At 39.4% G+C, this 13,714-nt stretch overlaps 1 protein-coding gene across 1 annotated transcript in view; it reads left to right on the top strand.

Moving 5' to 3' along the window:
• The window catches only part of Dhc16F (Dynein heavy chain at 16F), a 31,732-nt gene that overhangs the window by 2,718 nt on the left and 15,300 nt on the right, over window positions 1-13,714 (top strand). The window contains exons 10-33 of the mRNA XM_076521810.1: window positions 25-191; window positions 265-666; window positions 1,209-1,440; window positions 1,525-1,674; window positions 1,755-1,883; window positions 2,008-2,688; window positions 3,499-3,645; window positions 3,747-3,923; window positions 4,033-4,344; window positions 4,539-4,649; window positions 4,750-4,886; window positions 6,246-6,436; window positions 6,496-6,611; window positions 7,265-7,410; window positions 7,487-7,632; window positions 8,408-8,540; window positions 8,614-8,830; window positions 8,894-9,028; window positions 9,130-9,315; window positions 10,281-10,482; window positions 11,054-11,235; window positions 11,306-11,529; window positions 11,882-12,090; window positions 12,182-12,437. Of these exons, the coding sequence (XP_076377925.1) occupies window positions 25-191; window positions 265-666; window positions 1,209-1,440; window positions 1,525-1,674; window positions 1,755-1,883; window positions 2,008-2,688; window positions 3,499-3,645; window positions 3,747-3,923; window positions 4,033-4,344; window positions 4,539-4,649; window positions 4,750-4,886; window positions 6,246-6,436; window positions 6,496-6,611; window positions 7,265-7,410; window positions 7,487-7,632; window positions 8,408-8,540; window positions 8,614-8,830; window positions 8,894-9,028; window positions 9,130-9,315; window positions 10,281-10,482; window positions 11,054-11,235; window positions 11,306-11,529; window positions 11,882-12,090; window positions 12,182-12,437 (4,988 nt within the window). The remainder of the gene's footprint in view (window positions 1-24; window positions 192-264; window positions 667-1,208; window positions 1,441-1,524; window positions 1,675-1,754; window positions 1,884-2,007; window positions 2,689-3,498; window positions 3,646-3,746; window positions 3,924-4,032; window positions 4,345-4,538; window positions 4,650-4,749; window positions 4,887-6,245; window positions 6,437-6,495; window positions 6,612-7,264; window positions 7,411-7,486; window positions 7,633-8,407; window positions 8,541-8,613; window positions 8,831-8,893; window positions 9,029-9,129; window positions 9,316-10,280; window positions 10,483-11,053; window positions 11,236-11,305; window positions 11,530-11,881; window positions 12,091-12,181; window positions 12,438-13,714) is intronic.

Raw genomic sequence — 13,714 nt, 5'->3', positions numbered from 1 at the left:
ATTCCAACAAAATTCTTCCGGCAGCCATACTTCGTGGTGGATCTGCTAATTCTGCCGTCCTCGGATGTCGTAATGGATCCAACCGAAGCCATCTTTCGTTTCGTGATACAAACTATCCAAATCATGTGGGAGGAGAACATATACGCCGTGAAACCTCTTCTCTCCGATCCGTTCTTCAACTCGTTCACCAGGTATCGTACCGGAATATCGATGTTCTGTCGTGTCCCGACTGTACGACTGCACGTAGAATTTTTCTTATTCGAGGCCAATGATCAATCACAAAATAGAAGACCGGATTTCGGGCCTTCCCCCGGATATGCACGACGTTCTCAAGCAAGATCCGATCACGCACGCACTCAAGAAACGGATGGCCGAGATTTGGGATCGCATCTTCGATGTCGTGAAACGTTATTGCCGCCGTTTCGACGAGATCCGTGAATTCTATCTGGAGGACACTACGTTGGACGAGAATATTATCCGCGACAATCGAGATTGCAAATTATTCCGGGATTGGAGCATCCGGTACAGGAGGGAGGTGGATCTAATCGGCAAAGTTATCGAGCATCAACGATTGGGCCTGTTCCTCGTTCAGCTCGAGCGATTTAAGGTGGCGGCGCAGCTCGCTCCCAGAGGAAAGATCGGCGTCCTTGAGGCTGTTATGCCCGGGTGGGTGTCTTTGTCGAACCTTTTCGTCTCGTCGTATTGCATTATACTACTACTTATATATATATACTATTCCTACTACTACTATTTATATATATATATACTACTACTACTACTACTACTACTACTACTGCTACTACTACTACTACTACTACTGCTACTACTACTACTACTGCTACTGCTGCTACTGCTACTGCTACTGCTACTGCTGCTACTACTACTGCTACTGCTACTACTGCTACTGCTACTGCTGCTACTACTGCTACTGCTACTACTCCTACTACTGCTACTGCTACTGCTACTACTACTGCTACTGCTACTACTCCTACTACTGCTACTGCTACTGCTACTACTACTGCTACTGCTACTGCTACTACTACTACTACTACTACTACTACTGCTACTACTACTGCTACTACTACTGCTACTACTACTACTACTACTACTACTGATACTACTACTACTACTACTACTACTACTACTACTACTACTGCTGCTACTACTACTTATACTACTCTTGCTTGTCTTCCTCATTCCGCCGTTAGTATAGGTAAAACGAGAGTCGACGCTCTCCTAACAAAAGCCATCGAGTCCATTAAATACCTCGAGTCCGCGCCCGTCACGACGGAGGAGTACGTCAAATACATAATGTTCGTCGACAAAGCTCGAGAACTTGTCGACGAGATGGAGGCGCAGCTGGATTACGTAAAGGAGCTGTACGACTTGATGGAGGAATTCGGTTTTCCTATACCGTCGGTGGACATGGCCAACTATTTGGTAACTGATCGGTAGTTACGACCCCACGAGAGTGTCGTTACTCCGACGTATTGTTACAACGGTATTCATGGTTGCTGTTCACAGGGCATCGGAACGCAGTTCACCAGTTTACGTCTGGTGATGGAGAACGTGTTGGAAGATCGAGCGAAGTTGATCAACAAGTTCAATTCTCAGCTCCAGAAAGACATCACAGAGTTGAACGAAAAGATATCGGAGATCCGCGACGAGTTAACGGTAAGTGTTTACTGATTCGGTTGCGGCAGCAAGTTGTTCTCGCGTTCGCCGACAGCTCCGCTTCCATCGTTTGTCAACAGCAACCTTGGCTGCTGGACTCTCAGAGCGACGAAGTGGCCTGTTTGAATACATTGAAAGACCTCGGCGACAGATTGAATGCCTGTGCCGCCACTGCGGAGGAGTACCACGCGCATCAGAGGACTTTCAAGGTGCCATTTGTTTCTTGCCTTTCCCTCTTTCCTTCTTTCTTCGTCGAAAGAGAACAATCCGAGCAGCTAGACAAGCTGAACCGACACGCGACATGTGCTCGTCTACAATTATTAATTACTACAGCTCGAGCAGACAAGATTCGACGTCTTGGATCAAGTGACGAACGAGCTGCGGCTTCGCACCTTGTTGTGGGAGACGCTGCAAGAATGGGAGCACGCAGTGTTCGAATGGCACGCGCTCGACTTCGATACGTTGAACGTAGAAGATATCACAACGTTCACGATGCGCACGATGAAGAATCTGATCCAATTGGAGAGAGGCTTGCCGCCGAACAATATCGTCCCCGGACTGAAAGACAACGTCGAATCGTTGAGGAACAAACTGCCGATCCTCGGTTACTTGAGGAATCCGGATCTGCGAGACAGGCATTGGGAGAGGATAGAAGACATACTGAACTATGCGTTCAAGCCCGACGAAAAGAAGACCTGGACGTTGATGGAAGATCTCGGCGCATTCCAGAAACCCGAGGAACTGATGGAAATCGCTGCCGTGGCGAGCTCCGAGGCCAACCTGGAGAAAATGCTGAACAAGGTCGTGAATCTGTGGGAAGAGCTGAAGTTCATTGTTGTCGCTCACAAGGATGAGAAAGACGTTTATATTCTGGGTAGCATGGAAGAGGTTGAAACGGCGATGAACGAAAGCAACATCAACCTGCAGACGATTAACGCGTCGCGTCGCGTGGGACCCATCCAGCCCCTGGTCGACGAATGGGTTAAGAAGCTTGATCTCTTCATCGTTACTCTGGTACGTGCACGGTAGTGATCTCCATTTCACGTCTATCTAAAATACACGCGTGCACGCGGAGTTTACATGTCCCGTGTTACAATCCGTGTACGTTTTAATTCACATTCGTACCAAATTTGTTATCTAAATGACTGAGAGTTTTTATTTTACGTAAATAATTTGCAATACAATGTGCTAGGTTTTAGTAATATTATATAATTTAGTATAATAATAATAGTAATAGTATATATAATATAATAATAATAGTATATATATAATAATAATTATAATAATAATATATATTAATAATAATAGTATATATATAATAGTAATAGTATAATAGTAATATTATATTAGTAATAATATATATATATATATTATAATATAATATATATTATAGTAATTATATATAGTATATATATAATAATAATAATAATAATAATAGTATATATATATACTATTATTATTAGTATATATATAGTATGTATATTATAATAGTAATATTATATTAGTAATAAAAATAAGAAACATCATGATTTTCTTTTTATATCCTTTCTGCATAAAAAGAAACGATTAATAAATTATATTCTATTAGGCAAAATCATGATGTTCCACGTTTTTATTTGGAATAAATTATAATTATATTAAAGATTATTTAAATCATAGGTGAAGTTGAGACATAAATTTATCAATTAAACCATATTAAAGTGTTGATACACATTCAAAACCAAGACCACTAGTGTACGATAACTTTGCTAAAAATATTACGCAATACTATTCACTGTTCACAAGTTCAGATTATCGAGTTACAGTCAATATGCGCGTGTACAGGAAGCCTGGCAGTATTTGCAGCAACAATGGATGTATCTCGAGGCAATTTTCTCGGCGCCCGACATTCAAAGACAGCTCCCGACAGAGGCGAAGTTGTTCATCGAGGTCGACAAGTTCTGGAAAGATCTCATGAGACGAACTCACAAGGTACCTATGGCCGCGACCTCTGCGACCGCAAAATAATTAAAAACATTCATCGTTGTCGTTGTTATTATTACTATTACTACACGTTGCAATTATATCTTCAGATGCCTCTGGCAATGGCTTGTTGCACTCAACCGGGCTTGCTCGAACAATTCGAAGAGAACAATAGAAGATTGGACGAGGTGATGAAGTGCCTGTTGGCGTACCTCGAAACGAAACGGATGGCGTTCCCGCGGTTCTTCTTCTTGTCGAACGACGAACTTCTGGAGATTCTGGCTCAGGTACCGACCGATAATTCGTGAGAACTCGGCATTTCTCCTGGTATTTCCCAAACGCAGAACCCGACGCTGGGTCAGGTGGCCGACTTTAATCTTTGTTGCTGTCAAATAGACGAAGAATCCCCATGCCGTGCAGAGACACTTGCAGAAATGTTTCGACGCGATACACAGATTGGAATTCGCGCTGAAGGATAGCGAAACCGGCGACGAGCAAATCTTGACCACAGACATAGTGGCGATGCTTTCACCGGAAGGCGAAAGAGTTCCTCTCGGGACAGGTCTCAAAGCCAGGGGCAACGTGGAAGATTGGTTGGCTAGAGTGGAGGAAGCTATGTTTTCGACTTTAAGGAGAAGAATGAAACAGGGAATTAAGGATTACGAAGCGAAGGGACGACAACAATTCCTGTCGTTGCATCCTTCTCAGGTTAAAAGCGTTTCCTACGGTTCAAAACCCGAACCCGCTAATTTGTTGGCTCTCTTGACTAATTTTATTTTATGATAATTAGTAATAAAAAGTACGAATTTTTGAACCGTTGTGGACCGTCTTGTATACGTGTACATCTCAACGAGTCTGTTACAGACCGTTACACCACTGTATCCCGGTTCTGTCCGTTCCAGATAGTCCTCACCGTCTCCCAGATCTTTTGGACCCTTAATATAGACATGATCTTGGAATCCGAAGGTCGCGTGTTCGACTTGATGAAAACGTTCGAGTTGCAGTGTTTCGCGGTTCAGTAACCTTTCGTTCGAATATTTCATAACAACGTTTTTATAACAACGGTTGCTTGCGTACCCACTAAAGCATCACTCTGTTTTTACGTTACTGTAGAATTTGAATGAATTGGCCGGAATGGTCAGAGGAGAATTACCAAAACTGATCCGCGACGTTATAATTAATTTAATTACGATTGACGTTCACGCCAGAGATATCGTGACTAGTTTAGTCGAAAACAACGTGTCGTCCAGGTGAGACCTTTGCGAGATAAACTGATCTGATTCGGTTCATTTTTAACACTAGAAAGACTGAAACTTAGTACATATCTATATTGCCCAAAAGCAGTTAAAATGACTGCATTATGAAAGAGAATAACTAATGTGTCAATGAAATTTGTTTAAAATTAATTTTTAATATTTTACATAACATTATTTTATTATATATATTTTATTATAATAACAGTTATATAACAGGTTATTAGTAAATATTAACAATAAAAAAATTTAAGATACGAATAACATAAAGATACGAATAACAAGTACTACTTTAGCTTATTGAGCAACTGCAACTTATCTAGTATACGCCCAAATCGACAATTTCTCATGTACTTGTATGTTATCATGTAACGGTAACCGAAAAAAGTGAAAAACGTTATTTCAATACAGAGCCGAACTGGTCATATAAGAAATTTACTCAATTCAATAATAAGAGTCATTTGATTATTTTAAATTTCCCAACCAGTCAAAACGACTGCTTTTGAGCAATATAGGTATAACACATATATACAGGGTGTTCCACAATTATTTTAACAGCCGAAAATGAGGGGTAGCTGAGGTCATTTGAAGTAAAGGACGTATGGGATATGTTTATTAGAGAAATATGAACAATAACCTACACATAACCTTGACATAACCTTGACATATCAAGGTCATATCAAGGTTATGTCAAGGTTATGTCACAGAGAAATATGAAGGTTATGTCACAGAGAGATATGTTTGTTACAGAGAAATATGAAGAATATTATCAATAACCTTGACATAACCTTGATATGACCTTGACATGACCTTCATATGACCTTGACATAACCTTGACATGACCTTGACATGACCTTCATATGACCTTGACATAACCTTGGCATGACCTTGATATGTCAAGGTTATGTCAAGGTTATTGATAATATTCTTCATATATCTCCAACAAACATATCCCTTACGTCCTTTAACACGATTATTATTTATTAAATTAATTTAAATAATTTTTTTTTTAATTTAAATTAATTTTCTAAATGAAATTAAAAAGCAGTCAAAATGACTTCCTTGGCCAATCCAGTGTTAAAGATGCATCCGGATGAGAAATAAATCGTGTGCAGAACTTACTTCGTTACAATTTTCTATTAACGAATACGCGAATTTGAAAATCCAATTCTACGCGTATATTAAACGAAGTAACATTAGTTTCCTGTTGCAATATATTCGAACTACTTGTATACTTGTTTATAATTGCATATTGCATATTGCTTTTATCTTTTTTTTAATTGTAATTCTATTGTATATTGCTTTGTAATTCCGTTCTTTGCGAACGTTTCGCTCCGCATGTCTCTGCTTCCACAGCACGAGCTTCGAATGGACAAAAGCGTTGCGCTATTACTGGGACGCGGAAGTTGACAATTGCCTGGCACGTATGAGCAACGCCGAATACATTTATGGATACGAATACCTAGGTGCACAGAAGAGACTCGTGATCACACCCCTTACAGACAGATGCTACTTGTGCCTGATGGGAGCCCTGCAGTTGGATCTCGGTAAAGCAGTTGAATGTTTCGAAAAAAAGCACACAGTCTAACACGTCTACATTCGACAGGCGGGGCTCCTGCCGGCCCAGCCGGAACCGGGAAGACAGAGACCACCAAAGATCTGGCTAAAGCATGTGCCGTTCAGTGTGTCGTTTTTAACTGCTCGGAAGGTCTTGATTACAGAGTACGTTCGTATTCGGCCGACTCGTTCAAATCAAGGAACTATGACATATAGTCTATGATCTACAGGGTATCCCGAAAATGTCTCGCAATCTGGGAATGGTAGGTTCCTGAGGTCATTTGAAGCAACTTTTTCCTTTGCGAAAATATTCTCCGAGGCTTCGTTTACGAGTTATTAACGAATAACAGTGACCAATGAGAGGCGACCTCAGCTGGCGCGAGGCGGCCGAGTCAACGGCGCCAGCGGTCGAGCGGTCGAATTCCAGCTCAGCTGGCGCGAGGCGGCCCAGCCAACGGCGCCAGCGGTCGAGGCGGTCGAATTCCAGCTCAGCTGGCGCGAGGCGGCCGAGCCAACGGCGCCAGCGGTTGAGCGGTCGAATCCCAGCTAACGAGTGCGCGGAGCCCAGTTCCGCTCATTGGCTCGGCTGTCTCGCGCCAAATGATCTCGCGTCTGATTGGTCACCGTTTTTCGTTAATAACTCGTAAACGAAGCCGCGGATTGCATTTTCGCTAAGGAAAAAGTTGCTTCAAATCACCTCAGGAATCCCCTACTTTCGGATTGCGAGACATTTTTGGGATAATTGTATAATCTACCATATATGATTTATAATACGGCAGAATACAACACCATGTACCTTTACCATGTTCTCATCGCAGATGATGGGCAGATTTTTCTCAGGATTGGCGACTTCCGGAGCCTGGTGTTGCTTCGATGAATTCAATAGAATAGACATAGAGGTGCTGTCCGTGATAGCTCAGCAATTGATCACGATCAGGAACGCGAAGATCATTAGAGCCAAAGAGTTCGTTTCAGAGATCCAATGCAACTCGATTGTAACCGATACAGTCCAATTAATTAAGTTCTTCTTTCCGCGTCAGGTTCATGTTCGAGGGTCGAATGATGAAGCTCGTCATGTCTTGCTCGACGTTTATCACCATGAACCCCGGTTACGCGGGTCGCACCGAATTGCCGGACAACTTGAAGGCTCTGTTCCGGCCCTTCGCCATGATGGTTCCGGATTACAGTACGCTGCGCGAGATTCATTCGAATTCTAGCAAATAGTTTTTTTCTTTTTTATATCCAATCAATCGAGCAGCACCTTACTTTATAGAACTATACTATACCTTATACTATACCTTACTTTATAGAACTATACTATACCTTATACTATACTTTACTTTATAGAACTATACTATACCTTATACTATACCTTACTTTATAGAACTATACTATACCTTATACTATACCTTACTTTATAGAACTATACTATACCTTATACTATACTTTACTTTATAGAACTATACTATACCTTATACTATACCTTATACTATACCTTACTTTATAGAACTATATTATACCTTATACTATACCTTACTTTATAGAACTATATTATACCTTATACTATACCTTACTTTATAGAACTATACTATACCTTATACTATACCTTACTTTATAGAACTATACTATACCTTATACTATACCTTACTTTATAGAACTATACTATACCTTATACTATACCTTACTTTATAGAACTATACTATACCTTATACTATACCTTACTTTATAGAACTATATTATACCTTATACTATACCTTACTTTATAGAACTATACTATACCTTATACTATACCTTACTTTATAGAACTATACTATACCTTATACTATACTTTACTTTATAGAACTATACTATACCTTATACTATACCTTACTTTATAGAACTATACTATACCTTATACTATACCTTACTTTATAGAACTTACTTTATAGAACTTACTTTATAGAACTATATACTTTTTATAGAACTCATAGCAGAAGTCACTTTATATTCGGAGGGATTCGAGTCGTCGAGGCCGTTGTCGCAGAAGATGACTTTGATGTACACACTTTGCAGCGAGCAACTTTCTCAACAGGACCATTACGATTTCGGAATGAGGTTTCTAACATCCGTTCACCGTATTTGTTTCCACGTCTTCGTCGTCAACTGTTTGTTCCGTTGGACGTTCAAGGGCGGTAAAGAGCGTGTTGGTGATGGCGGGCAGTCTTAAGCGAAACAATCCCGATAAACCGGAAGACGTCGTCTTGATCCGAGCTCTATACGAGAGCAACATACCGAAGTTCTTGCGGCATGACGCCGAACTGTTCGAAGGCATCGTGGGAGACTTGTTCCCAGGCATCGTGATACCCGAGGAGGATTACGGCATCTTAGAGAAAACAGCTGTCGCGGTAATTCTGGAGGAACGATACTTTTCAACAACGTAACGTCGATACACGCTTGGGGTGTTTCAGGTACTGGAAGAAGGTAATCTACAACCGGAACGTTGCACCTTGACGAAAGCTATTCAGCTGCACGAGTGCTTGCAAGTGAGGCACGGGGTGATGCTGGTCGGGCCAACTGGTTCCGGAAAGACTACGGTTCTCCGAGTGAGTCATTTACGTCTTACGTTCGTCGTCTATTTGCCTACATCGAGGCTTAGCGCTTTAGGCCTTCGGGAAACAATCGAGGACCTCTTTCTCTTGTTCAGACTCTTGCCACCACGTACACGAAACTTTACAAATTGGCCGTGCCCGTACCTCTTTACCAACCGGTGCACGTGTACACGATCAATCCGAAAGCGATCACTATCGGCGAACTGTACGGGCAAGTGGACACGATGACCAACGAGTGGCACGACGGACTCATAGGATTCACTGTTCGCCATGCGTGTGCGGTTGGTAGAATCTGATAATGATCATATACGCTATACCAGGGATGGCCAAATTTTTTATATTACACTACAGGCGACCTATTTTTTTAAATTATACGTGTTATACATTATTATGTTATTATTAATTATATATATTATAATATATATTATATAATAATATATATATATATATAATATTATAATATATATTATATAATAATATATATATATATATATATAATAATATTATAATATATATTATATATAATATATATATATATATATTATTATTAATTATACGTGTTACATTATTATAATATTATTAAATTGTACGTGTTAAGCGATCATAAGAAAAGTAGTAATTTAGAGGCAAAAATAAGTTCAAATTTCAAATAAACCTAGACAATATCAGACAGACGGGCGACTAAGAATAGTTACTAATCACATTCGTGTAGGAAATATTAGTTAGTAGGTAGTAGTTAGTAGGAAATATTATTATATATTCTGTATAATATTCTATATAATATTCTATAAATATTTTATAAATATTCTATAAATATTCTATAAATATTCTATAATAAATATTTTATAATATATCCTATAAATATCTACATATATATTTGAAATGTACTTTCGTAAATAGCTCGGATACTAGAATAGTCAGGCGATAACATACAGTGACCCCCATTACTATCCGGACACTTTTTAAAACGCAATAACTTTTTTAAAACTAGAATGAACGATTTGAATTTTTTTTTTAGTTGATAGAGGGACTAGTATACTAGAAAACGACTAAACTACGTTTTAAAAATTTTGCTATTATTTGGAATAACAAAAAAAAGAAATAAAAGCTCTACTTTTTTTTAACTTTTTTATCTGAGACTATAACGGAAATTTAAAAAAAATGCTTAGATCTTGGTAACTGTCGACGCTTTGGCCACCCCTGCGCTATACTATAATAACGAATAATAAACGAATGCTCGTGTCAGTTTTCCACGTCAGATCACCAATGGATAGTCTGCGACGGTCCCGTCGACGCCATATGGATCGAAAATATGAACACCGTCTTGGACGACAACAAGATGCTGTGCCTGGCCAACTCGGAGAGAATCAAATTCACACCGTACATGCGGATGCTGTTCGAAGTCCAAGACCTCGCACAAGCATCACCGGCCACCGTTAGTCGATGCGGTACAAAGAGTCACTAAAATACATTCGATCGTTATTTCTACACATACACACACACACATATACAGGGTGTCCCAAAAATGTCTCGCAATCCGAAAGCAGGGGATTCCTGAGGTCATTTGAAGCAACTTTTTCCTTAGCGAAAATGCAATCCGCGGCTTCGTTTACGAGTTATTAACGAAAAACAGTGACCAATCAGAGGCGAGATCATTTGGCGCGAGACGGCCGAGCCAATGAGCGGAACTGGGCTCCGTGCACTCGTTGGCTGGGATTCGACCGCCTCGACCGCTGGTGCCGTTGGCTCGGCCGCCTCGCGCCAGCTGAGCTGGGATTCGACCGCCTCGACCGCTGGCGCCGTTGGCTCGGCCGGCACGCGCCAGCCGAGCTCGCCTCTTATTGGTCGGTGTTTTTCGTTAATAACTCGTAAACGAAGCCTCGGAGAAAATTTTCGCAAAGGAAAAAGTTGCTTCAAATGACCTCAGGAACCTCCCATTTCCCGATTACGTGACATTTTCGGGATACCCTGTATATATATACCTACCAGACTCGAATATACCTCTCTCGTCTCGCCAAGGTATGGTGTACGTGGACCCTGCGGAATTGAAGTGGATGCCGTATGTCAAGACCTGGATAACAACTCTTTCGGAAGCTCTCGTTAAAGACGAACATCGACAGTTTATCATTGATCTCTTCGCAAAATACTTTGAAGCCGGCTTGGTCTTCTGCAGAATGAATTGCGAGTTTCCGATATCTCAGGTAGACATCGTGTTCCGTTAAAGTATCGTCACTTTTTCACCGCTTCGTTTGTGCTTGGTTTTGTCGATAGGTTGACATCGGCAAAGCGGCTATGACCTGCTCGGTAATAGAGAGTCTGCTCAGCGAGCCGGGGGCCATCGAAAGAACCACGGACAAAGCACGGATCAAATCGTTCATCACTCAGGTCTTCCTGTTTGCTTACCTATGGGCGGTCGGTGGTAACGTCGTGGATGCCTCTCGGACCAGCTTCGAAGAATTCACGAGGAACCAATTCGAGGGCAACGAGGACATAGTGTAAATATTACCGCTAAATATAAATAAATTATTAAATTAATAATAATAATAATTAAATAAATATAATAAATTAAAAATAATAATAATTAAATATTAATATTATAAAAATTATTATTTATATTATTTATTATTATTATATATATATAATAATGAAAATATATATTATTAAAAATAAATAATATATTATTAATATATTAATAATATATATTATTATTATTATTATTATTATATTATAATATATTATTATTATATTATTTATAATTATCATTTTTTATATTAATATTAATATTACCGCATACTGGAATATTATTGCTCTTCGAATCGATCGATCTCGTTAATCTTTACATTTTAGGTTGCCATCGGACGACCTGTGGAACCTTTTCGTGAACGTTCCCGGCCACCGACTCGACACGTGGACAGATATCATGCCGGAATTCGTGTACGACAGCGAGACACCTTTCTTCGACATCCTCGTTCCGACAGTGGACACCGTGCGATTCGGTTACATGATGCAGAAGTTGGTGGAGATAAACAAACCGGTATTTTTCACTGGAGACACTGGTCAGCAACATTTCTATCGACAATCGTAAACCCAGTTCCCTAAGAACATAGGGATTTATGCCTGATTTACGTTCGCTATGGTTTTTTACAGGAGTTGGAAAATCGTTGATAGCAAAGATAGTGTTGAAAAACTTGGAGGAGACGCAACTCTGGATGCCGATCACTTTAGCCTTCTCGGCTCAGACCAGTAGCGGCAGGACTCAAGAGATTCTCGAATCGAAGCTGGAAAGAAGAAAGAGGACTGTATTGGGGGCACCGATTGGTAAACGAGTCTGTGTATTCGTCGACGACGTCAATATGCCTAAACTGGATACTTACGGATCTCAGCCGCCCATCGAACTTTTACGGTAACAGCTTAAACCGGATCATTATAAATTCATTGCATTCCGTTAATGGCGACACCTCGACGTATGATCGAGCGAGAAAACTTGGTGGGCTTAACACGTTCGTCGCCCAGCGCAATTCGGTTGAGTTTCTCGCGGGGCCCTAATCCGACTAATGGAGCACCGAAATATAAACAGAGCGATAAATTTTTTAAATAAATAATTTTGAATAAATTTAACCTTGACATAACCAAGAAGCGAAAAAAAATGTAGAAAAAACTACGACCTATCGTTCGAATTGTCCAAAATCATCTCAAATGTGTTTAGAATGTTTCAACGCGCAGCATACGACATAGTATAATGTACTGTGTTATACTAAATATAAATTAGTAAAAAGTATAGTATAATATGTATATAGTATAATATTTTTAGTATTTTTAAGTTGTATATCCTATATTTATATTTCAGTGCTTATGCTATTTTATTCTTTTTAAAATCCAACTGAAAGTCCTATAAATCGAATAAGAAGAGCGTCGCCCATATTTGGGTGACGGGCCCCCCGCGGAAGCATTCCCGTCACCCAGATCGATAAACAAAGCGATAAATATTTTAAATAAATAATTTTGAATAAATTTAACCTTGACATAACCTGAACGTCAAGAAGCGAAAAAAAATGTAGAAGAAACTACGACCTATCGTTCGAATTGTCCAAAATCATCTCAAATGTGTTTAGAATGTTTCAACGCGCAGCATACGACATAGTATAATGTAATGTGTTATACTAAATATAAATGAGTAAAAAGTATAATATAATATGTATATAGTATAATATTTTTAGTATTTTTAAGTTGTATATCCTATATTTATATTTCAGTGCTCATTCCATTTTATTCCTTTTAAAATCTAACTGAAAGTTCTATAAATTGAATAAGAAGAGCGACGCCCATATTTGGGTGACGGGGCCCCCGCGGAAGCATTCCCGTCACCCAGATCGATAAACAGAGCGATAAATTTTTTAAATAAATAATTTTAAATAAATTTAACCTTGACATAACCCGAACGTCAAGAAGCGAACAAAAATGTAGAAAAAACTACGACCTATTGTTCGAATTGTCCAAAATCACCTCAAATCTGTTTAGAATGTTTCAACGCGCAGCATACGACATAGTATAATGTACTGTGTTATACTAAATATAAATTAGTAAAAAGTATAGTATAATATGTATATAGTATAATATTTTTAGTATTTTTAAGTTGTATATCCTATATTTATATTTCAGTGCTTATTCCATTTTATTCCT

This window comes from Megalopta genalis, chromosome 1, assembly GCF_051020955.1.
Source record: "Megalopta genalis isolate 19385.01 chromosome 1, iyMegGena1_principal, whole genome shotgun sequence".
Classification (NCBI taxonomy): Eukaryota; Metazoa; Arthropoda; class Insecta; order Hymenoptera; family Halictidae; genus Megalopta; species Megalopta genalis.
This window is presented reverse-complemented; position numbering and strand designations above follow the sequence as displayed.